The sequence below is a fragment of the Coturnix japonica genome, chromosome 1, assembly GCF_001577835.2.
Source record: "Coturnix japonica isolate 7356 chromosome 1, Coturnix japonica 2.1, whole genome shotgun sequence".
NCBI classification, from domain to species: domain Eukaryota; kingdom Metazoa; phylum Chordata; class Aves; order Galliformes; family Phasianidae; genus Coturnix; species Coturnix japonica.
In genome coordinates, this window is record NC_029516.1 from 139,732,204 (window position 1) to 139,755,381 (window position 23,178).

Sequence of the window (23,178 nt, forward strand, 5' to 3'; positions counted from 1 at the left end):
GGTTGCATATTTGTAAAATAACCAAGTATGACTATTTTTTCTCAGGGAAATTGCCTTCTTGCTGCAAGCGTTGTATTGGCAGAGCTTGCAGACTTCTCATTAGTTGGTTTGGAATGACTTTGTAGTCCCACTTCTGCTCAGCAAACCCAATCAATAATGTAAAGTTATAGATAAACAGAGTCATTATTTCAAGCAAAGCACTTGGGTGAAATTTCTTTATGTGAGAGTGCTGCTTTATGGCAGTTCCCGTGCCTCACCATATCTTAGATTAAAAATAATTTATTAATCTTAGATAATTTGCTCTGTCTGGTAATAAATATTGCCTCAATATGTAGATTTCAGTGAGCTTTGCACTGTAAGCAGCATTTCATCCTTTTTCTAGCATGGTTTACAAACTCATTCTGACATGTAGCTCTCTAACAAAGAGCAGATTTGCTTCTATGTGCCTGAGACCACTGGGTGCTTATTGCACAGCAAGAGTGGCGTTGTATATTCAGAATCAAATCTCAGACACACTCCAGAAATCTTTATGAAGGCAAGGAAAGAGAAAGCATTAGTCAAGACCGAGAAGACCAGTAAAATCTTGTAAGGTTGGAGGCTGTTCCTTCAGCCTGGCGGCCCTCCCACCCCTGGGTAGCTGTGATGCAATTGGTCTCAGGAGCCCCCATGGTGCATAGCAGTACAAACTTTGAACATGGCTTTCATCTCTTTCTTGTCCTGCGTGCTTGTACCACATAACTTCAGTGTCTCAAAACATGCAGCTCTCTTCCCCCCCCCAAAAAAACACATGTGCCAAGTCATCTCCCCTACATGCAGAGACTGAGGGCCGAAGTGGGAGGGCAGGGGGTGAATTGTAATGTGAACTTATGATAAATGTATTGGTTAAAATAATAATAATAATAATAATCTAGAAATACCTTTCCTATTGACTTTTTTTCCTCACTGTGGGATGTAAGTGGATGAAACCTTTTTTTTTTTTTTTTTTCTTCTTTAGATAATGTTACGGAGAAGATGTACAGTGCATGTAAAGTGGTGTTGCTTAAGGTAGCTTCTTGTTTCTCTAGAGTGACAGAGAAAATTCAGAAAGGAAGTCTTGAATACTGGTAGTTATAGCTGCACTTACTTCATAGAAATGTGATTTGTCATCTGGATGTGACCACGGTGACCTTTTGTTTGAACTCCTTTTGTGCTGCGCTGGATGCTGCCAAATGCTTGCTTGAAAATGAGACTGTGGGCTTTGACCTTGCTGCCCCTTCTCTTTGCCTGTGTTATGAGATTGATACATTAATGCTAACGTGATCGTCTTTGTTTTTAAATTCTGTTGGAAGATAGTTTTGATACTGCAGTAGTGAAAAGCAAAGTTCCCAGCAGGAAGATAGCACAGCCACGGTACCAGTGTACTCTTCAGATTGTATGTAGTTTTCATGGCTGATTTGTTTCTCTTTATCTCTCTTATTTTCACAGTCCTGTGGTTGATTTTTATCTCTCACAAGTTTTATAAATGTTGTTCCCATCAACCATTCATTTTCTACACTGATAATGTCTGTTTTCCTGCTTTAGCTGCAATCATTACTACTGCTGTGCTATTCGTTATGGGGAACTTTTCCTCAGTTCTTTCCTCTACTTACAAACAAGATGCTTTATCCTGAGTCTCCCAGGAAACCTTAGTAAGGGTGTTCTGAGAATACATGTGTGAACTTTGCTTCTCTCCCTCTCCTGGTACATCCGCCCTCTGTGAACAAATGTTCAAATTAAAACTGGCACACAGCTGGGAGGTGATTTTGCACATGGAGAACTGAGTAGCACTGCTGCTCCACAGCTTCTCAATAAATGAGAGAATGCTTGTTTGTCTAAAGTAGAACTGTGGGAATATGTCAACTTCAGTTTGACTTTTTGCATGAAAATTTCCCAAGTCTGGGATGCGTTTGTCCATTGCTGTAAGTTTTTTCCATCTCAATAAGACCTTAGAGCAGAAGATCACACAGGAGTTCTAGATGCCCTGAACTGAGAAAATAATAGAACTGCCTGCAGGTCCCCTGTCTCTTCACAGGTTGTTTTGTCACAGGGCTTCCTCTCATCCCTCGAGTCACTGTACTGAACTGACTGTACAGATATCAGCAGAAGTTGGATGTACTGGTGATGTAGAGCCCAATCATCTGTATTATGGTTGATGATCTCACTTTGTGGTTAGTTCAAGGATTCTTTATTCTCTAGTTTTACTTTTTGTCAGCAGTCTCACACGTATACTATGGCAGAAAAGAAAGGCATGGTGCTTTGATAAAATGGCGCTGGGTTGGGCAAGGGTTGGCAGAGGAATGCTGTGTCTCATCATTTATGATCATCTGCCTTCTGGAGGTGCCTGACTTCGCCAATGGTTATGAGGGACCCTGGGCAAATGGCTTAGGGAGAACAGTTAACCCTAAAACTGCTGCAGTTTTGTGAAGCATCATGATCCACGGGACTTTCTAAGGCCATGAAAGAGGTCTATGACTTGTGAAGAAACTGAACCAGCACATCTGAACTTTGGGCCTGTGCCACTACTAGAGAAGATAATCTCTTCTTACATGCAGTTTGTATGCCTCACTAAAGAAGTGCTGATTTTATTTATTCTGCGCTTTACAAAGTTGTTTCTAGTTCTATACTAATCTAAAAAGGTTGTTGGAAATCTGCTTGTGCATGTCTCAGAGCCTCTTGCCAAGAAAACAGATTTCCCATCAGCCAGTGATCATTAGGAGCAAGTGCCAGGTGGACAGCAACTGTAAATCAAAAGCAGCTTCTACTAAGAAATTACCATAGCTGCCTGCTTTGAAGGGATGGTATTCCTTAAATGACAGTGTAATAGGAGATGGGAATATTGTCAAATTATTTCCTGAAGAAAGCTAGTTTAAAAATGAAAATGCTTTTAGCTTGATCTACACAATATTGGTTTCTTCCTGCCCACCCTCTATCAGTGAGTTGCAAGTGACTATTGCATAGATGAATCTAGAGCAAGGAAACATTGCCATTAGGAAATCTGCCCTCTATTTTGTATCACTTTGAAGTGCCAGGCATGGAGCTTCACTAGATATTTTACCATATCATTACTAGGACTAATATTTTCTTTTTAAGAGGAAGATTTAAATTAAGTGCATAATAAGCTGGAAGAACCAGGGAATCCTGGCTCTGTTAAAGCTCAAAGGAGTTTTATCGTTAACTGCATTGCATCTGATGATTAATCTTGAAACCATAACAGAGGTCTGGATTGCTAAAAAGAAAGAAAGTGACAATTAAGGTGTTTGGGGACCAGGCTGGTGCAGCAGAACTCTTACTTATAACGTGTGTGTTCCTAGATACCTTTCCGTAAGTCTTTATCATTATCATTATTCATTGCAAACAAATTTTCAAAGATCTTGTTTTCTATCTTTAGTTCAGTATCTATGTTTGATTGTTTCATATAATTGCCTTCTAAAAATAGATTTGATTTGTCAGTTAATTAATTAATTTGTTAATTTGTTGATCTGTGTGCAGATCTGGGTGGTGACGCACTGGAACAGGTTGCCCAAGGAAGCTGTGGATGCCCCAACCCTGGAGGCATTCAAGGCCAGGCTGGATGTGGCTCTGGGCAGCCTGGTCTGGTGGCTGGTGACCCTACACATAGCAGGGGGGTTGAAACCAGATGATCATTGGGTTCCTTTTCAACCCAGGCCATTCTGTGATTCTCTGATGAATTTTTGTCCCAAGAAGTGCCAGTCATTTCAAGGTAGCTTTCAAACTTCTCAGTTGTTGGGATTTTACATTGCTAAGCATGTTTACACAAGTATGCCTTGTAATAAAATGCCTCAAGACAATATAGTACAATCATAATTCATATAGTGTTATTTATCTTTGAAGAGCTTGCAAACATTAAGTAGTTAAATTGTACGGGTCCCCTGTGTGTTCAGATATTATAATTTATCCTCAGGTTAGTGACTTGCTCAAGGCCACGCAGCAAAGCAGAGGGTGAGCTGAGATCAGGAGCATTCTAGTCTAATCATTCTGCCTTCTAGTCTAATGCTGAATCCACTACACTGTATTGCTACAGAGTGAAGCTCAAGTCATTAGTGGTTAGAGATGTGAAATGTATTGTATTGATACAGGCAGGCATTGTGTAATTGCTTCAAGAGCATGACACTGAATATGAATTATAAATAACAGTATGTATTACTGCTACGCAGTTAGCAATTTATGCACCTATTTGACAAGAGTTTCCCCAGTGATTCATTATTCAGCTTTTTCTGTATTCTTCTTTCTAAATCAACACTGAAAATAGAGGCAGAGATGTGCGTGTTAAGAGGTTCAGAGCTGCAGCAAATATTCATCAGTGTTGGTTATACAGCACAATTCTGCCTGGAAAAGCCTCAATAAAACTATGTCAGTGAACTGCTACCTTGACATACTGATAAGAAGAAGAAAGATCATTGTCCTCTGCTGTCATTTGAGCCAAAATCACTTCTTTTTCATTATCTGGATCAGATAAGTTTTTATCTTTCCTATTCTGTGCTCCTGTTCCTGTGATTTTGTGACAGACAAACATGCAGAGCAATTAATTTGTAATAGCAGTGCTGATGTATGGAAAAAGGTTTCCTGAGTGTGGAGATCAATACATGCAAAAACATGAAAGACGTGTGTCTTGTTTTAACCATGGCAAACAAAAGATGCATCAAGAATGAAGTGGCAGAACCACTCTTGCTTAGTCTGTATCTAAACTCAAGCAGAGTGGAGTGGGCTGGCAGGCACCAAGGTCAGAGGCTACCCTGAAAAATAACTGACCTATTTCTACTTGTTTTAAAACCCATCCTATTTCTGCCAAGAAGAGATCCACTCATTTTAATACCATGATGGCCAGTGGCAGTAGTGGGGAGCCACTCACATCTGGCATACAAACGTAGCAGTTAGCACACTGACTTAGGAAGCCAGATACCTAAGCTTGCCAATTAGTGAATGCAAAGCTAGGATATGAAAGAAATGTAGGAGTGGCTTCACAACATCCTTTTCCTCTTATTTTTTTTCCAACACTGGCATTTTGGATTGGAAAGTGTCTATTACAAATCCTGTTTTATGCTGATTCCATGTTGTCAAGTCTGTTTTAGCCATTTCCAAAGCAAAGAAAAGCTTCAAGCGCCAGAATGAAGAGTTGGGCACTTCTTCAGGGTCTGAGCAGTGGGAAGTGAGTACTTATCTGCCCACACAGGATGTTTCCCTGCATACGCAAGCACTTTAATGCTGGTCTTTGCCCAGCCCAACTCCTCCTCAACTTTCTGAATGGTATATTAAGGTACATTTTACTCTGAAAAAGTGGCTTATAATCTCTGTTTGTCCCACTCAGATATTGGTAGAATGAGAGTGCTGGTGCAGGAAACTCATTTGCCATCTCAGACTGAGTTGTGTTCACTTGTGAGCCACAGCCAGTTGGCTTTCAGGCCAAACAAAGAGGAACACAAATGTTTGGTGTCTTTTGGGTTGTTGGGAAGGTAAGATTTTTTTGTGGTTGTTCTTACCGGAATTTCTCATTGCCAGAAATTCAACATGCAAATACTTCTCATCCTCATCAGTGGTAATTCTGTCTTCCCTATTGCTTATGAGTTAAAATTGAGTGTTATGGAAGGAATTGCATAAAATTTAATCATGATTTATAAGTAACATATTGCTGCATTTATTAGCTATGGGAAAAGTATTTTTCCACTAAGACCTGAAGAGAACTGAAGGATTATTATAAATCGACAGGGGATTGAACAGTCAATGTCATAGCTTCCAGTTACCATTCCTCTGGTGCATATTCATTTCAGCTGAGGGCTAATGGAGTGGGAGAGATAGTGTTTGGTGACTTTGATTGTGTACTAGTGCAGTTGTAGTGTAAGATCTGTACCTGGTGATTTGATGGGACATGTACCTCAGGCACGCTTCTGAAGAATGCAGAAAATCTACATACAGGGTGGAAAAAGAGTGGGGAAAAAATGTCATGCTGTGATAGAGCTGATTTTGCTGTGAAGATTCTTTGCATCATTTTGTCATTTCAGTAGCAGATTTCTGTCATTACCAGAAATGAATCACTTAAGAAATGGCTAAATCAAACAGTAAAGCAGACAGATATTTACTGTACACTTCAAAACATGGAAGCATGAGAGGTTTGAAAGATGCAGTGCAAAATCTTGGGGAAAAATAGATTCTTTCTAAACACTGAGATGGCAAGTTAGGCCACAGGAAAGGGTAGTTGGATAAATCAAATGAAGTCACTTTGAAAGTTTTCTTTTCACTTTCCACAACTGCTGTGCCAACCTGGCCATTTTAAGTGATTGCTGTAAAGGATCCAACATATTTGCAGTACACATGCTTTCAACCACTAGTGTGCTAGAACATTTTTTATACTTCAGGTTATTCTGATATTTTTGCTGGTTTCTTGGGTGTTGGCCTCATGGTACATTCAAGATCTAAACTACAGAGGGAAGGACTGAAGGGGATTATTCATGGACTTCGCTTTATGCAGGTCTCTTTTTTTTCCCTAATATCATAGAACTATTTCAGAAAGCCATCTGTCTGATGCTTCTTGCTTGAGTACATACAATACATCAGGATTTGTTGGAAGAAAGGACTGCTTGTGTCCAAATCACAGTGTAAGAGCTTGTATAGCCATTAGGTAATATATTTATACTGTTCTGTATTCCAGATAGTATTCTAGAACATTATCCGTTTTCCTTGGAGTCTCAGTTTTAAGTAAAAAGCATTTATGGCTAGTTCTTTTCTATGATACCTTGGGAATAATGAAGCAGCAGATTTTTGGGAGAGGATGTTTGTTCCAGCCTCTATTCCCTCTTCATACAATATCTGCCTGCTCTAAATTCTCATCAGCGTTTTCTTCTTGGTCACTGATGATTTTTTAATGAGAAAATGTGTTTCACCGTGATCTGGAATGATGACCAAGTGACACCTGGGTCTTTAAGCCTTGACTCTGCTCCCATGCAAATTAATAGCAGAGCTCTTAATGACTTGCTTAGGTATGAGCTGAGACCCCTACAGAGCAATTTTAGTTTAAGGAGGAGTTTTAAGTGGGAAAATTCTGAGTCCCTTCCGTGGTGAGGCTCTTTCCTTACTTTGCAGTAAGTGTTCCCCGAGTTTGTCTAAGTCCCCTGCAATTGTTTGGGGTAACTTAAAATTCCTAATTGTCTGTGTTCAATTTCCAGAGAGAGCATGTGGGGCTGTGCCAGGTCAGCTGCTAACCCTTTTCGTTTTTTCAACTCCAGGTATGAAGCATTTTATTGTGTATTATATAATGTTCTGTTTTATTGACAAAAGTCTGGTAGCGGTACTTCTCAGCTTTATTTCCCTCTTTATGTCATGGCTGGGGAATATGTGGGGCTGGGCAAGGTCCAAAGTTGATCTTTGGTTTTGGTTTTTATTCTTTGGGTCTGGGAGGATGGTGCTGTGCAAAATAGCTTACTGAAATTGAGTAATACCTTGATTTATAGATGGTCAGTGTGGATCTTGATAACGTATGTTCTAATGGCTCATTGTCAGTTACCATGAAATAGTAGACAAACAAAGCTGTAAAATGCAGGAGGACGTATTCACAAACAATCCCTTGTTTGGTTTTTGTTTGTTTGTTGTTGGTTTGGGGTTGTTTTTTTTGTGGGTTTTTTTTTTTGAGGATGCCAAAATTCTGGAACTTTACTATGCAGTATGTCCAGCAGATACCCTGGTGTAGAGTTTACAGCCAAATCTAGTGGGAGGTTCCAGCTAGTCTGTAACACATTCTAACACTACAGGGTACCTCATGTTCACCTCACCTGCACTAACATGGCATGTATAGCAGAGCAAGGGTACGGTTACTGTTTTTGTTGGTTTCATCGCTCTGGTGTTATTAAGTTTTAAAATGGTGTGCAATGAAATGTCCACTCTTAGTGTGCTTGCTTGTTTGCTTGTCCTCCTCCCTTCCTTTGTTTTATAGGCCTCTGAAAAGATTTCTTTGGAGTTGCATTATGTGACAAGGGTAAACCATCAACTCACTGCTTTATTTACTCTTAATGTAAATCCATGGGCCATCTATCCGTGGACTACCAAAGGAGAAACAACTTCATTCTCTCACTGTAGGCAAATAAGTTGCGGCAGAAAAGTAATTCTTCACGTTTACAAGTAGATCTAATCTTCATAAGAAAATTAAGAAGATGGCATGTTTAAGAGCAATTACGCTTTCAAATTGCTAATGAGTAGTCAAATACAGAAATCGTTCCTCAAATCTACTCGTATCACCAATTTGCAGTTAATTGCATTACAACTAGTATATTTATATTAAAAAATTGCAAGATCTGATTACTCAAACATTTTCAAAGTAGCAGCAGCAACTTCTGTGTTAAGGCCAGAACAGAGTTTTAAGCTTTTCTGTTAGTTTCTATTTTACAGGAAGTTTTCCCATTATTATGTTTTTGTCCAAGTCTGTTATGTAGTCAGTAATTTGCTCAAACAGTTGGTTGTGAATGTGCACATACCATAACAGAGAACATGAGATCCCACTTAATAAGATCCATGAACAGCATGCTTAGATATAAGTAGATGGAGACAGTGTGAAACAGCTCATATACCATCTCTGCCACTGCAGGTTTGTTGGCTTGACGGGCATTAGTTGAGTCTGAAATGCAGTATTTTGGTGAGGCAGATAACTGTTAATAAAGCCATAAAATGGGAAGAGATATACAGGGACTTCTCTGTCTTTTTAGATAATGGACCACATTGTTCAAGAAGGTCACATCTGTCAAACCTCGTTTAGACCACGTGGCCTATCTGCAGAGTGATATGGGAGGAGTGAGGCCAGTGAGATGAATATCTCGCTTGAAATTCTGAAATCCTAGGGCTCACTTAAAATTTCTTGCGTTGCTGCGAGTATTTCTCACAGCTGGCCTTGCTTCTTAGAGTATAGAGCTATTACCCTTTAGGAATAGTAATTACTTGTCAGAAATGAGCTACGTTACCAGTAAAGGCAGCTATCTGAGGATATGTGTTTCATTTGAGTGATATTTTATGCATCTCCAGCTCTGTTCTTTTTTCATTTCTTTCTGTTCAATTATATTTTCCCACCAAATTTCAGAAAAGCTATTTTTTTTTCCACAAAATGACACAATGATGGTATTTTAGTTATGAAAGTACTAAAATATTTGCAGATATTTTACTTTCTTTGTGGCAACAGGAAAGCGGAGTGCATCATCAAATCCTGAAATAACGTTTTTGTAGGTTGATTTCCATTCTTTATTGTTCTCACCAAATCTGTTTTACTCCGAACTGATCCCTCCCACATTCAGCATCTGCTGACCTCCATGGTTGGCTGCATGCTGAGGCTGTTGTTCCAGTTCAGAGATACCAACTGCTCTTTTCCCATAATACGCTGAGCATTTTGTCCATACTCTCCTGATCCAGAAGTCACCTGCTCTGCCACTTCACCATTCACAAAGTGATTTTTATGTGGATGTTAGATGTTGGCATGCACAACGTGCCTCTTCACCCTTCGTGTCTTGCAGACAGTTCTGCTTTTGGTCCTTGCAGTTCACCCCGTTCTACTTTTTAGCACCTCAGTCCACAGATTTGGCCAGATGGGAGATGTTTGGCAGCTGGAGGACCCAGATGCCAAATTCTGGAATATAGCTTTCTTGCATTGGCACGTGGATTTGTTACTGGCTTCTTGGCTTGCACCTCAACTAGCATCTTGGCTAGCTAGCTAGCTGGCAGCTGCAACATTGCCTCTGGGGCTGTGTTAGGGTCGAGCTGCTATGGAGTTGGATGACTTTCCTGATCTGAATCACCCTGCCTTAGTTTCACCTTAGTTTGCTTTGAGTCTCCACTATTAAAAGTCAAACGTTAGTGCTGTTGTGTTTTATTCCTGCCATTTGTTAGACTAATTCAAAGTAGATCTCACTTGTTACCAGTTTAAAGAGAAAATAAGCATGGCAAAGTACACTGTTTCACTTGTAGGGATTCCCATTAAGTCAGTAGGAATTTTAGATCCAGTTCAGTATTTGCAATTCATCACCCAGTCCAAATATTAACTGCAGAGCATAGGATTTAAAATAACAAATGTTTGTGTGTAAACTTAGATTGTTTTAAGCCATGAGTGAATCTTGTCTCTGTTGAACAGAAAAAAACAGCATATTTGGGAGACAATCTACATCATTTTTAAGGAAAAAGAATAGAGAATAATGCTGATAATAAATAGAATATAGCTGACAAGCAAATTCTTGCTCTTCTCTTTGCCTGATTTGTAATGTCCTCATTACATACTTCAGTTTTATCTTAGTTGTTTTTGTTGTCTTTTTGTAACTAAAAAGTGAGGTAATGAAAAATTAATGCATCTAGGATAGCCGAAGCATTTGAAGTAATTTCCTATTATATCCCTTTATCTTTTCCTCCATGCACCTCAGTGCATAAACATCACCTTCAGTGGGGAAAACTTCAAAAGCTGGAGGTCACTGAGATTCCCGATACAAGTAGTAAAGTACGGATAGTCAGACTTGCTATGAAATTTTCATTCCTTCTCTCAGCTGTACTGAGAACATATTGAGCCACACTGGAGGCAGCAGTACCTCTGTTTCGCACTGTTAAAACTTTTTAACCCTATAGCAAAAAGCACTTGCCTAGCTTAGATACAAACTTTCTCTTCATTGTTTATAATTTCTGGGGAGTGGTCTGAGTTTGCAATTCCTCATTGTAGTCACTGCAGACTCGCACCTCAGGTGCGACCAAAGAAAAGGCAGATCCTCTCCATCTAATTTAGTTGTATACTTCTCTTTCATGACTGTCTTCAGAACTTACATGATTCCACGGGAGTACAGCCCTGTTACATTGGGAAACTTGTTAGGGACTGCATAGGGGACTGGCAGGAACTAAGAGCATCTTAAGGAAGATCCTTACAGCCTTTTTCTGGATGATAACAGAGCAGAAATTGTTCTTTTGAGAAGCAAGCTGGTAGCAGCAACAGCAGTATGTTTCTTATTGAAAATAGAGCACTGTCTAGATAGGAGCACTGGATGAGATGGCGAGAGTGTAGAGGTAAGAAGAGCCGTGGATCCTTGCTGGACTGCAGCTATAGGCTTCATTCCCTGAAGCAAAATTAGAACAGGAACAGCTCTGGTTAGCGAAACTGAGCTTTGACCATTTTCTACTGGAGCTGAAGTTTGGCCAGGTTCTGCTAAATGGAGCCGGGGATTCCTCTATTCCTGCCCATAAAGTTGTAGCTTTTATGATTTTCGCATTGCTGGCCTGTAGAAGTAAACTTGCTTCCATGAATCTCCATGGAATTTGTTTGGAACCTGGGAATCTCCAATGGAATCTTAGTGCGAGAAGATCCAATAGTTCTATACAACCACGTTGATTCCAGATGGGGAGATACTCAGTGAACACTCTGTGTGAAGTCCCTATTTCTTTCATGGCTGAATTACCTGGACACATGGGTACAGGGCAAGGAGTTTGGCACTGCCATCAGAATTGCCTGCATTTGGATGTTCTTCACAAGATGCAGGCAAAGTTCAGAATGTTGCCTTTACATGGAAAAGAGGCACCTCCCAGAATTAGTATACATGAACATGTTTTATACTTTGGGTAAAGCACCCAAAGAGTAGCCACCAGTGTTGTAACAAAGGACTCGGCAAGTTCAGGGACATTGCTGGGTACTGTTTCTGGGACAGCGGGTAGGAATGTGATTATGGATCTAGGAGGGTTTTGGGACACCTCCTTCACGTATTTCACTTTTAAAGCTGTATTTTCTTCTTTTCAAATGAGCAGACTCAGTGCTTCTTAGTGTCGTAGAATGAAAGGTATTTTTCCTTTATCTGGAGGACTTCTTAATCCTTGTTTACCTGTTTCTGTCCTTTGTCTGTCAAAGAATGGAGCTGGCTGTCCAAAATTTTTACATCTCTGCCACAGTTTCTACCCTATTAAAGAGATTCTCATCACTTTGCATATCTAAATCACTTTGGAAATAATATCTAAAGTACAAAAGAATCTCTTTAAATAAAAAAAGCAAAGCATATACAACAACAACAACAAAAAAAAAAAAAAAAAAAAAAAAAACAACAGTGATACAGGATAATAGCCCACTATGCATTCGTGCCAAGTGGAAAAACAATGTATGCTAACCATTAAAAAAAAAGGAAAACAAACAGCTGCAAAGATGGTTTTCTCTGCCTTGCATTTCCAGTACAGTCTATAATCCAACAATTCTTAAAAAGTCTTTTTAAAACATTCATGCTGCCAAGAGGTTGCAGTAAAATGTTGTAAAACAAATAGAAGTATTTCTCATAAGGCCAAAGTGACCACAAGGGATTAAAAAGATGACAGAGCAAAAACAAAATTCCATGTTCTGTTTATCAACAACTTTGTTTTTTTTTCCTAATGGCAGATGCTTGCAGAGAGAATCTGTTTACTTCTGTGAAAGGCTTGCATAGGGTTTGCTGAATCCCAAGGCAAAAAGAAGGCACAGCTTCCAACTTGCAATCTATTCGCTGTGTGATGAGCTAAAGCCATTTGTGGATTTGTATGTTGCATTTTGACGTGATTAAATGTTGTAAGTCTATTGATTTAATGCTGGGGATTAATGATGCTGAATGAAAGAGCATCAAAGAATAAAATGTGTTTACATGCCTGATTAAAATACCTTAGAAAAGAACCAGAGAACCTTTTATTGGGTAGAAATGAGATAGGAGCAGCACAGGGCCATTCATGCATTCAGCATTGGAAGGAAGCTGAATCAACTTCTTTGGGCATGAAGAGAAGAGCAAAGATGTGATAAGGATTGACTGTGCCTTTCTGAGTGCTTGTGTTTGACTTGTTATTTTGGAACAGGGGATTAAAAAGGTTTCATTCCTTCAGATCACTTTTATAGAGTCAATCCAAACATGATGCTTAGCTCTGTTTAATGAGACAACCTTTTATCTTGAGGACTTGTTGGTGATGGCATGTTAATAAAGGAGAAGACCCAAAGATAGTCACTGCAACTATGGATGTGAGATACAGTAGGGATGACAACAGGATTTGTTACTTTGTACATGTATAATACCTCTGCATCTCTTTGCCTTAGCATATTGACTCAAAAACCATCTCCTAGTTATTTTGAAATATTTGTGGTGCTAATTGGTTTTTATCTGCTCTCTGCAAATGTGCATAATGGCTGTCTAGATTCATGGCTCATATCTAAACTTGCAGTTAGGTGTGACATTTTGTTTACCAAAATAATGGTAGATGAAGATGGAAAAGACTGATGGGCTCATTAAAGCCACCCTGCTGAAAGCACAGTATTGACTCTTCCAGCAGTATTAAACTGTTAGTTTCCATGATGGTAGCCAGAAGGCCAAGGAGAAAATGCATTTCTGCTGTATCATCTGTGGAGAAAGATGCCTTAACAATCAAGTTAGCACGTGAAATGCTTGATGCCCTGAGCTGGAGAAAAGTTTAAACACGCAAATTGACACAGCTGAGTAAATATCTGGCAGGGCCAGTTCATGCACACATTGTTTTTTCTCTGCTGATGCTCTGGTCTGGATTAGCATATGTGAGATGAATTCAGCACTGTGATACAAGCTGCCATTTGTCCTAGAAGGGGTTGAATGATTATCCAGGGTTTGGGGCAGCGGAGGGGGTTTTGACAATGTGAGATTTATTTTCTTCTTCACTTCCACTGCTTACTGTGGGACCTGAAATCCTTAGTTATAGAACAAAGCATCTGAGCAGTAACTGATCTTGTGCAAACCTAAGAGAAGAGTAATGACTGTTCCTTGGAGCTTCCTGCCACTGTGCAGGTGCAGGAATCAGGATCGCCTGAATAATTCATAATGTGCAAATTAGCTCTGGCTTGCTCTCACTACTTAATTTTTTCTTCTGCTTACCTACCTAGTTGCTAGAAAGAACAGAAATAGAGGGAGCTGGTGAAACTGGGGAGGGAAAAAGCGCTGCAGTTTAAGGGCCAAAGTTGCAGAAACAGCTCAGTGCTGGGTGTGCATACTCTTGGTAGAGTATGCATTTCTTATGACAGAATGTGTCTGCACTTAGAGGGCTGGATAAATTCCACTCAAAATTTCAGACATCAGGATGGTATCTGCTTGGAGTAAATGTAGATTCCAAGGACTTGTATTAAGGTAGCTGCATCTGAGTTTTTCAGTGTGTAATCAGTAATCTGCACAAGCAGCAGCAGAGTGGGTGGTTCTCCACACGGACAGGTGCTTGTGTGGAGGGAGAACTGCTCTTCATGTTGTGCTGAATATGGAAAGAGAAAGCAGAAAGACTCAGAAAAAATAAAATAAAATAAAATAAAATAAAATAAAATAAAATAAAATAAAGGTGCTTTTTTTAGCTGCTTTTTCATATTGTGTTGTTTTTATTCTAGTTCTCTTCTCCACACATATTCCTCCTCCTTCCATCCCCCCATCCTTTCCCAGCTCCCGCCCGCAGCAGCCAGGTCACGTTGCCATCATCTGTTTTTGTATTTCCCTCATTTGAGCAGCAGGAATAGGAGCTGGCTCTCATTTCTCGCTGATTCTGTCATTTCCGTTAGGCCCCAGCTTGGGCGGGCGCCAGGGCCAACAGGTGATCCTGGGAGCTGCAGAAGCAGCAGGAAGGAGCCCATGCGGAGGAGGCCGCTCGCTGGAGGGGCTGTCTGGCTCCGCTCCATCTTGCTGTATAATTAACACCCCCTCCCATACCCGGCAGAAAATCTGTGCAGAGCAGCTCAGCTGCTGCAGCCGTTGTAAGGAAAATGTTAATAAAGAGTGCTGGAAGAATAGCAGCTCGGCAAGGGCAGAGGTGAGCTAAGCCTCAAGGAGAGGCTGCGGCTGGACCTCCCTGCTGGGGAGTGCAGCGCTCACAGGCTTTCTTATTTGTGTGGAGCCAGTGTGGAGGGAGCTGCTAATTATATTGAGCTTTTTATTTATTTTTTTTTTCTAAAAGCAGCAGCTTGTGCTGCTTTTCCACATCACGTGGAAATTATTCAGGCAGGGAAGGAGGCTGTAGTTGGGAGGGGCCATCCCCAGGCAGAAGGCTGTGGGCAGCAGCAGTGCGGGCTCTGCCATCTCTGGGCTGGGTCTCAAGGAGCCCTTTCTGGTACACAGGAAAAAAAAAAAACAAAAAAACTTACAGGAATCCTCAAGATAAGTCTCAAAGATTTTTAATTATTTATATATAGGAGGAAACTCCCAAAGGATTTACTTATTTTTTTTAATAAAAACAAAGCTGCATTTGAGAGATGATGGTACCATAACAAAACCCACTGTAAAACATTATCTCTGAGGCTTAGGTTAACCCATTGGCCTATCCCGTCATGTGAGATAATGTCGCTGGAAAGTCAAGCCACATGTTTGTATTTGTGAGGCAGGCTGATGCCGTAAGGTAGATGCTTGGTAGCCTTAATCCTCTGCAAAATAGACGATATCTCATATTCTTTCTGCTCTGTACACATAGAATTGCCTCTCCCACCTGTGGAGTCCGTGTTAGTGGTTTGAAAGCTGAAGGCTGTGTATAGATGACGTATCATTTTCTGTCTGCACATTTGCAAGGAGCTGTGCTCTCAGTGCACCACAGCACATCTCATCAACAGGGGAAGGCTGCTGGGAGAAACAAGCTGGGAAGCCTTCATCACTCTGCCAACGAGGGTGAGGCATTGCAGCAGCTCTGCACAGCAGCAAGTCTTCGCAGTGCCCTACTCTTCTGGCAGTACAGAAACCAGAAACACAGCCAGTAATGAGAGCAAGCTCAGGACTGAAACATCAACATATTTAGTAATGCTTCCAGGAGCTAGTCGTCTGCAAGCCCTTTAACTAAGCCAGGAATCTAGGATTTCATTCTATGAGGAGGGTGCATTGCTCTCCCCTTTGTCGGGCATCTGAAATGAGAAGGGCCCTAGCAGGAATGTGTTGTGTCCCAGGGGTAGTGTGTGAGTGTGGAAACCTGAAGGTGATCCAGGACTGTGAGTGCAGTGGTTTTTTAATGAGTATGCAACTTACTTCCCCCAGATGTGTTTCCCCCCAGCTAAAATGAGCACTGATGGATACTAGCATCATAATTTTTTTGCCCCTCTCCCTGCTGCTTTTCTCAGTGCTCATTCACTGCTGTTGTGCCTTTATGAAATCTAAGGTATTTGAGCCTGATAGCAGGAACTGAGCTGTTTCCATCAGAACATACTGAATTTTTCTGTTTTCTTTATTTGCTGAGGATGTCCTATTCTTTGTGTTTGCAGTCGGCTGTGGACATACCTGAAATAGTACCTTCAGCAGGCTCTGCCATCCTTCTTGCATCCCTTTGAGTTAAGGGACTAGTTGGAATACTTTCTTTATCAGACATTTGCTTGCTGGCTTGTGACCTCTTCATACACCCCTGGGTGTGGAGTAGAAACTGATACAGCTGGAGTAGGCAGGGTCACTAGCTCAGTGACTGCATTTTATCAGGATGCAGCAGTACCAGTTAGGGAGACTGCAGAGCCTGTGTTTGTCTCCATATAAGCCCAGTCCAGACATAGGTTCTCATAGAAGTACTGTGGTCTAGAGAAAAGCATCCTTGGTGGACCCTGGAAAAATCAAGTTTTCCAGTGGATTTGGCAGGCAGCCTGGAGCAGATCCATCCCTTGTACCAGCATTGTGGAGCACCACCCCTCTCAGTTCTTCCTCCTTCTGCAGCTCATACCTTACTATTAATAATAATCTGGAGGCACCAGCAGCATGCTTTGTTCTGAGTGTATGCAGCTGCCAAAAGAAAGAGCAGGGAGCTGTATGACAGTTGTTTATCTACTGGTAGATGTATTTGGAAATGAGCGCTCTTGTTCTTCCTGCTTATTCTTTTTAATGCACCTTCCTCTGTTTTGCCTCCTCCCTAGGCTGTCCTCAGTGCACTCAGCACACAAAGCATCTTGCAGTTCCTCCTGCAGAGGACAGGGAAATGCTGTCAGTGCGCAGAAGTGTGGGAGCAGCAGGTTTATGTAGCATCATATTGCTTCAGCTTCATCAGCTCCAACAGGCTGTCCAGTACCCAAACAGCGAGTCCTAAAAGTTAAATGAAGAATCGTTAAGAAAAATACATCTGTGACAAACACTTGTGGCTTAGTCTGCGAGTGTGCAGAGTCCTACTGTGTGATTTGTCAGTGCGTTATGTTGTGTGCAGGGATGTGAGCTGCTCCTGTGTGTTTGGCATGGTGTGACTTGGCACAGAGTCACAGACATTGTCATGCCATCACTGTGAAATCAATGAAAGCTTCAAAATATGGGGCTGCTGTTTGCTAAACTGAAAATCCTTCATGGTCATATTTACATTGGAACTGACAAGACTTTCAAATAGCGCTATTCTGAGTCTGCAAAAACTGAGCAACATAAGATATAGATATTTTATTATGGATTAGCATGCTTTTGGAAGAAAATGTGGACTAGGAAAGCGCACATTCACCAAACATCCTTTACAGGGACTCCTCTGTGCACAAGGAATAAGAATTGTCGATGTTCATTGCACCTGGTGTATTGCAGATCTGTTTGGTGTTATTATTGGTGTTATCAGTTTGATCCCTCAGTAAGTGGTTTGCTGTTATTCCTGTAACTCATCTGCTTTCTTGTTCCACCGCCTCTTCACGTACTTTCACCTCATGCAGTTTCACTGTTTCACCAAGTATTAGCTCACTGCGCGCACAGTTTGTCTTTTTAACTACTTCATGAAGTACCGAGTGCTCTTTTGGGTGCCATAAAAGTAACAATAATAATAATAATTTGCTAGGTGCACTGTGTGAGGTTTTTCCTGCATTGTTTGTTATACAAATGAAGGGTGACTGCTGACTGCTGGTAGCTCAGCTGTAAGATAACCTCTAACGCAGGAAGGGAAAAGGTCTGGTTTATTCATGAATGCCCCCAGAAACTCTGTCTGCATTCCAGTGTACCCACACTTTTCTAGGACAGCGCATTTCATTGCAACATCACCAAAGATCAGTAATCATCACGGTTAAATTGCAACCCAAAGGTAATGCAACAATCTCATTACACCAGTCATCATTTTCATTCTTAATCCCTCATTGTTCAGATTCTCACTGCTTCCTCCACTACAAATGTGGCAGCAGACAGCTGCTACTGGTTCTTGAAAAGCGCAAAAAGGCATCGCCAAGGAAATCGATTGACTGCGGTGGCTGCATTAGCCAGAGACCTCACTTGAACCAGAAGTAACCAGAGGGAGGTGAAGAGTAACTGAGTTCTCCAGCAGACCTCTGAATATTAAAGACATCCACAGTAGTTCACAGAAGGCATACAGAGTCTGCTCATGTTCAGATCACATTCCCTTGGCTTCCTTGTTTTTACTGTGTGTTCTTGCAGCTGAGGCAGCAGACGGGAATTCTCTAGCTTTTGCACTTAACATTAGATATGTAATTGGGTGGAGAATTAATGTAAGCTTAAAATAATTTAGTTTCATAGTCATTATACTCATTCGCTTTAAATTATTTAGCTTTGTGTCTCCAGTATCTCCCCAAAGCCCTGCCATTACTGATCTCCTGGCTCTCTTTATTAGCTTGTATTTTCTCCTAAAAGCAAGGCCTCGTGTACAGTGTAATTATCCAGCAGCGCTGATTAACTGCATAATTCTCTTTTCTGTAAAACTGCTGTGTAAATTACTTTTCATTTCACAAAAATGACTAGTATGGCCATTTCACAGAAGGTTTTTTGTTGTTGGTGGTGTTTGTTTGTTTTTCAAATTCCCCTTTCCATCCCCCTTCTTCATCACTGTGTCATGGTAAGAGATCATTAAGTACTATTGTGTATAATCTTGGTGCAAGCACTAAGCCATACAATAATTTCAGTGGAGAAAATTAAAGTGGTTTCCATGGTATTGTCAATTCCACCACCAGACCTGACAAGTAAAAGTTACTAAGACATCGTACCCTCTTCAAATGGAGATTTTTTTAGGGAAGATGGTCTTAACACCAAGGTGAAGGAAACTTATTCGTTACAGTTAGCTGATGAAATCTCTGCCGCTTCTCAACTTTTCAGATTGCCCATTACTGCTTTAGTCACCTTTGTTGTGTGCATGTGCAGCTGATTTTGGCTGTTGTTCCTTTCTCAAGCCTAAACTTACATATCTTGGCAGTGGCTCTTTTACAGCGCCTTGCATTGAAATCAGGAAGCCTACCCATCATCCTTCCACGCTCTTAGCAATTTCTTACTGTTCCCTACAGTTACTTCATACTCAAGATGATACTTGAAAAGATGGCAAGTCCTTATGGAACTATAAAATATTCATACATAAGAAGTCGTACTATGCTCCTCAGTCTGTCAGTTGGATTAGGCCTGAGCAAAAGAGTGAACAAAGTACAGCAAGAAGCCCTGCCATGTAGGACAGATGGATGGTCCAGATGCTGCAGACAAGTTGTGAGGGAGTGTTGGTCTGCCAGAGGGTAGAAAGGCACTGTAGGGGGACCTGCGTAGACTGGATCGATGGGCCAAGGTAAACTGTTTGAGTTTCAGTAGGCCAAATGTTGGGTCCTGTGTTTTGGTCACAACAACCCCAGGCAACCCTACAGGCTTGGGGAGGTGTGGCTGGAAAGCTGCCTGATGGAAAGGGACCTTGGTGTGCTGATGGACAGTCAGCTGAATATGAGCCAGCAGTGTGCACAGGTGGCCAAGATCAGCAACATCCTGGCTTGGATTAGGAATGGTGTGGTGAACAGGAGTAGGGAAGTCATCCTGCCCCTGTACTCAGCATTGGTGAGGTCTCTCCTCGAGTACTATGTTCAGTTTTGGGCACCTCAGTACAGAAAGGACATGGAGGTGCTGGAGCAGGTCCAAAGAAGGGCAACAAGACTTGTGAAGGGCTTGGAGAGTATGCCCTATGAGGAGAAACTGAGGGAACTGGGGCTATTTAGTCTGGGGAAAAGGTGGCTGACGGGAGACCTTATTGCTCTCTTTCAGTATCTGAAAGGTGCTTACAGCGAGAGCGGAGTTGGTCTCTTCTCACTGGTGACAGGTGACAGGATGAGGGGAAATCACCTCAAGTTGCACCAGGGCAGGTTTAGATTGGATATCAGGAAAAACTTCTTTACAGAAAGGGTTGTTAAGCACTGGAAGCACTAGGCTCCCTGGAGGTGGTTGAGTCACCATCCCCGGATGTGTTTAAAAACCGTTTGGATGTGGTGCTTAGGGACGTAATTTAGTGGAGGACTGTTAGGGTATTACGGTTAGGTTGTGGTTGGACTTAATGAGCTTTAAGGTCTTTTCCAGCCTGAGTGGTTCTATGATTCTTTGAAACTGACCTTTTCTGAGTGTGATCCTTGGATTTATCATTTTTAAAGCTGTCCTTTGTTGCACATGACATATATTAGTAAGTACCTGCAGCAATATGAGATACAGCATGGGTCACGTACTAAAACTGGCATTTGGTTTCATAAGTGTATGTTTCATTACTCTGTATGTAGAAAAAAAAAAAAATGGTTAGTATTGAGGGTGGTGAGGCACTGGAACGGGTTGCCCAGTGATGCAGTTGATGCCCCATCCCTAGAGACTTTCAAGGTGTGGCTGGATAAGACCCTGGGCAAACTGATCTAGCTATGTATGTCCCTTTTCACTGCAGAGGAGTTGGGCTAGCTGACCTTTCCAACTCTGAGGATTCTATGATTCTATGAAAACCTGAAATCCTCCGTACCAAGTCAGCCCAAACAGAGCTGGTAGCCTGTCTAGTGTGTAAGGAAAGAGAAAAGCAAGGTTGATACTGTGTGATTCTTTCTCTGGGTTACCTCCTTCTCTTCCACTTCACATTTTAAAAGAGTCAGTATTTTATACAGATTCAGATTCTGTTTCTGGACCTTAATGTTTAGTATATATACGTGATCTCACCCTTTATGATCCTCTCTCAAACCCATTTATTCTTTTGACCTCTACAGTATGTAGTGGCAATGAGTTCCAAGTATGTGTTGCATGAGAAAAAAAGTTCTCCCTCTGTTCAGTTCAAACCATTCAGTTCTTAGAAAAAACAGTGAATAGTCACTTCCTATCGTTACATTCTTGTCTGTGCAGAGCTCTGCGATCTCAGTTATCTCACAAATTTGGCGTGGTTATGGGCCAACTGTCAAAGATGTGGCTGAAAGAATTTTCACAGAGGGAGTTTTCACTCTGCACTCCTCTGTGAGACCAAACTAATCCTAGATCTGACAGCATTTCAACCTGTTACTAAGAATAGGATAAATTAGAGAAACATGCTTCCCACTACTCGCATGGAGCTGTTCAATCTCTTTGTATGTTTAGAGCATCACTACAAATCATTTCTTGTGGCACAAATAGTTGCCAAGCATGAAACTGCTGAAATGAGAGTTGTTTAGCTGCTCTCACCATTTGCTTGTAGTGAGTCAGTAACTTGTACAGCCCTTTATTTTGTAAGTATGACAAAATGATACTCGTGGCTGCTTCAGGTAGGGGTATATCCCTGTAGAAGTAGTTTTTGCAATGCCAGGAAGAACTAGGGTTACTGTACTTACTAACTGTTCTAATTAGTTCTAAATTTCTGTTTCTAGCCTGTGTCTCTGTAATAAATTTGTGCTTTCACACTACATACCCTTCTGCTAATGTTCCGTGTTGCAGTGAGTTACAGCAGTGAGCAGGTGGAGTCAGACAAATAAGTTTGTGGGTTTTTTTTATAATAATAATTCTTAAAAGTTGCTTTACTGTGTCTAAAAATGCAAATATGAATTTTGCAGGTTTTAATTTCAGTTCCTGAATTGCAGACTTTAGCTGCTTGTGTTAAAAATGAGCCCAACACTGTTATTTCTCTGTCCCTTCTAGGCTCAGTGACCTTAACAGCCAGTATTTTTGTTGGCACACAGTTTGGCAAATAAGTGCTGATATAGTAAATGAACATTTGAGGGTGGTGACGCACTGGAACAGGTTGCCCAAGGAGGCTGTGGATGCCCCATCTCTGGAGGCATTCAGGGCCAGGCTGGATGTGGCCCTGGGTCTGATGTTTGGTGACACTGCACATAGCAGGGGGTTGAAACTCAATGATCACTGTGGTCCTTTTCAACCCAAGCCATTCTGTGACTCTATGATTCTATGATGTTTTCTTTGGTGTTTTTCATAACTGTATTCCATCAGGCATTTGCAATACTGTTTTAAGGTGTCAGAATATTTAGAACACATTTTTCTGCCACATTTGTCCAACTTTGAAGGGAGAGAAGTAACCACTTCAGTACACTCTTCTTTTTCCCCTCAATTCCACAGCACATATGCTTTTGATAGTGTTTTCTCCTGTTAGTTTATTAGCTCAACAGAGAGATCCCTGTCTCCAAATGTCTATAGGCCATCAGCTGATGATGTCAATACTGAGGACAGATTTTTGGGAGACATGAGAGGATGGTATTGCGGAGTGAACCGTAAACCCTGTGTTTCCCTCACTCATGTTTCAATAGCACAACTCTCTATCACAGAAGGGATTTGCATCAGTGTATGTAATAAAGAGTTGTTGTGCATATCAGTCTGCCCCTTGTAATAGGCAGAAAAAGACACAAACATGTTGCTTTGCAGCAAGGATTTGTTTAATTGTAGCAGAGGGAAGGCTGTAAACCATGCTAAGTCATAAAGGTCACAGCTTCTGTGAAAAGTTTCTCTATTAATAGTCTTCAAGTATTTTGTTTCTGCCAAGCTAGTGCTTAGAACCAAATTAGTCCCTCATTACAAGCCCAGTGCGTTGAAGTCAAGGGTGTATCAGCATGACCTGTGTTGCCTCCAGACACCCTCTGTGGCCCCTCACTCAGGCTGCATTTTCATAAACGCATTGTGTGTGGCAAATTTGAGTAGACAAATGACTAAGCAATTTGTTAAATAATCAAACAGCTTGTTAAAGAAATGAGTCTTTTTCTTTCCTTTTCCTTCTCTCTTAAATATGTTTCCCAAACCACCACCTGGTTTATCATCTATGTGGAAGTAGTTGCCTTGATTTCTCAGTGTCAGCTTTTGCCTTCGGTGAGTTCAGTATAACAGCTGAAGACATTATCATCAATAAATATTTAGTGCTTCTCTCAGTGTGACTCCTTTTGCTAGTTAAGAAGGGATGTAGAATTTTTTCTGCCTTTAATGGAGTGAGATGGACATTTCCATCCCGTTTTAAGAAACATATGTGTGAGATACATTAGGTGAATTATCACAAGTAATGCCAGTTATCCCTCTCTATCTATATATCTATTTATCT

General features: G+C 41.1%; 1 protein-coding gene across 7 annotated transcripts in view; it reads left to right on the forward strand.

Annotated features, from left to right (window-relative positions):
• Positions 1-23,178, forward strand: part of KLF12 (Kruppel like factor 12) — a 261,902-nt gene that overhangs the window by 190,030 nt on the left and 48,694 nt on the right. For 6 of the 7 annotated variants that reach the window (XR_001552620.2, XM_015851638.2, XM_015851644.2 and 3 more), the window contains one exon: positions 7,197-7,256. The exons of the other annotated variant lie outside the window; for it this stretch is intronic. Coding sequence is in view for 5 of the 6 variants with exons in the window: in XM_015851638.2 (XP_015707124.1) it covers positions 7,197-7,256 (60 nt within the window). In the remaining variant the exon portion in view is untranslated. The remainder of the gene's footprint in view (positions 1-7,196; positions 7,257-23,178) is intronic. 7 annotated transcript variants of the gene reach the window in all.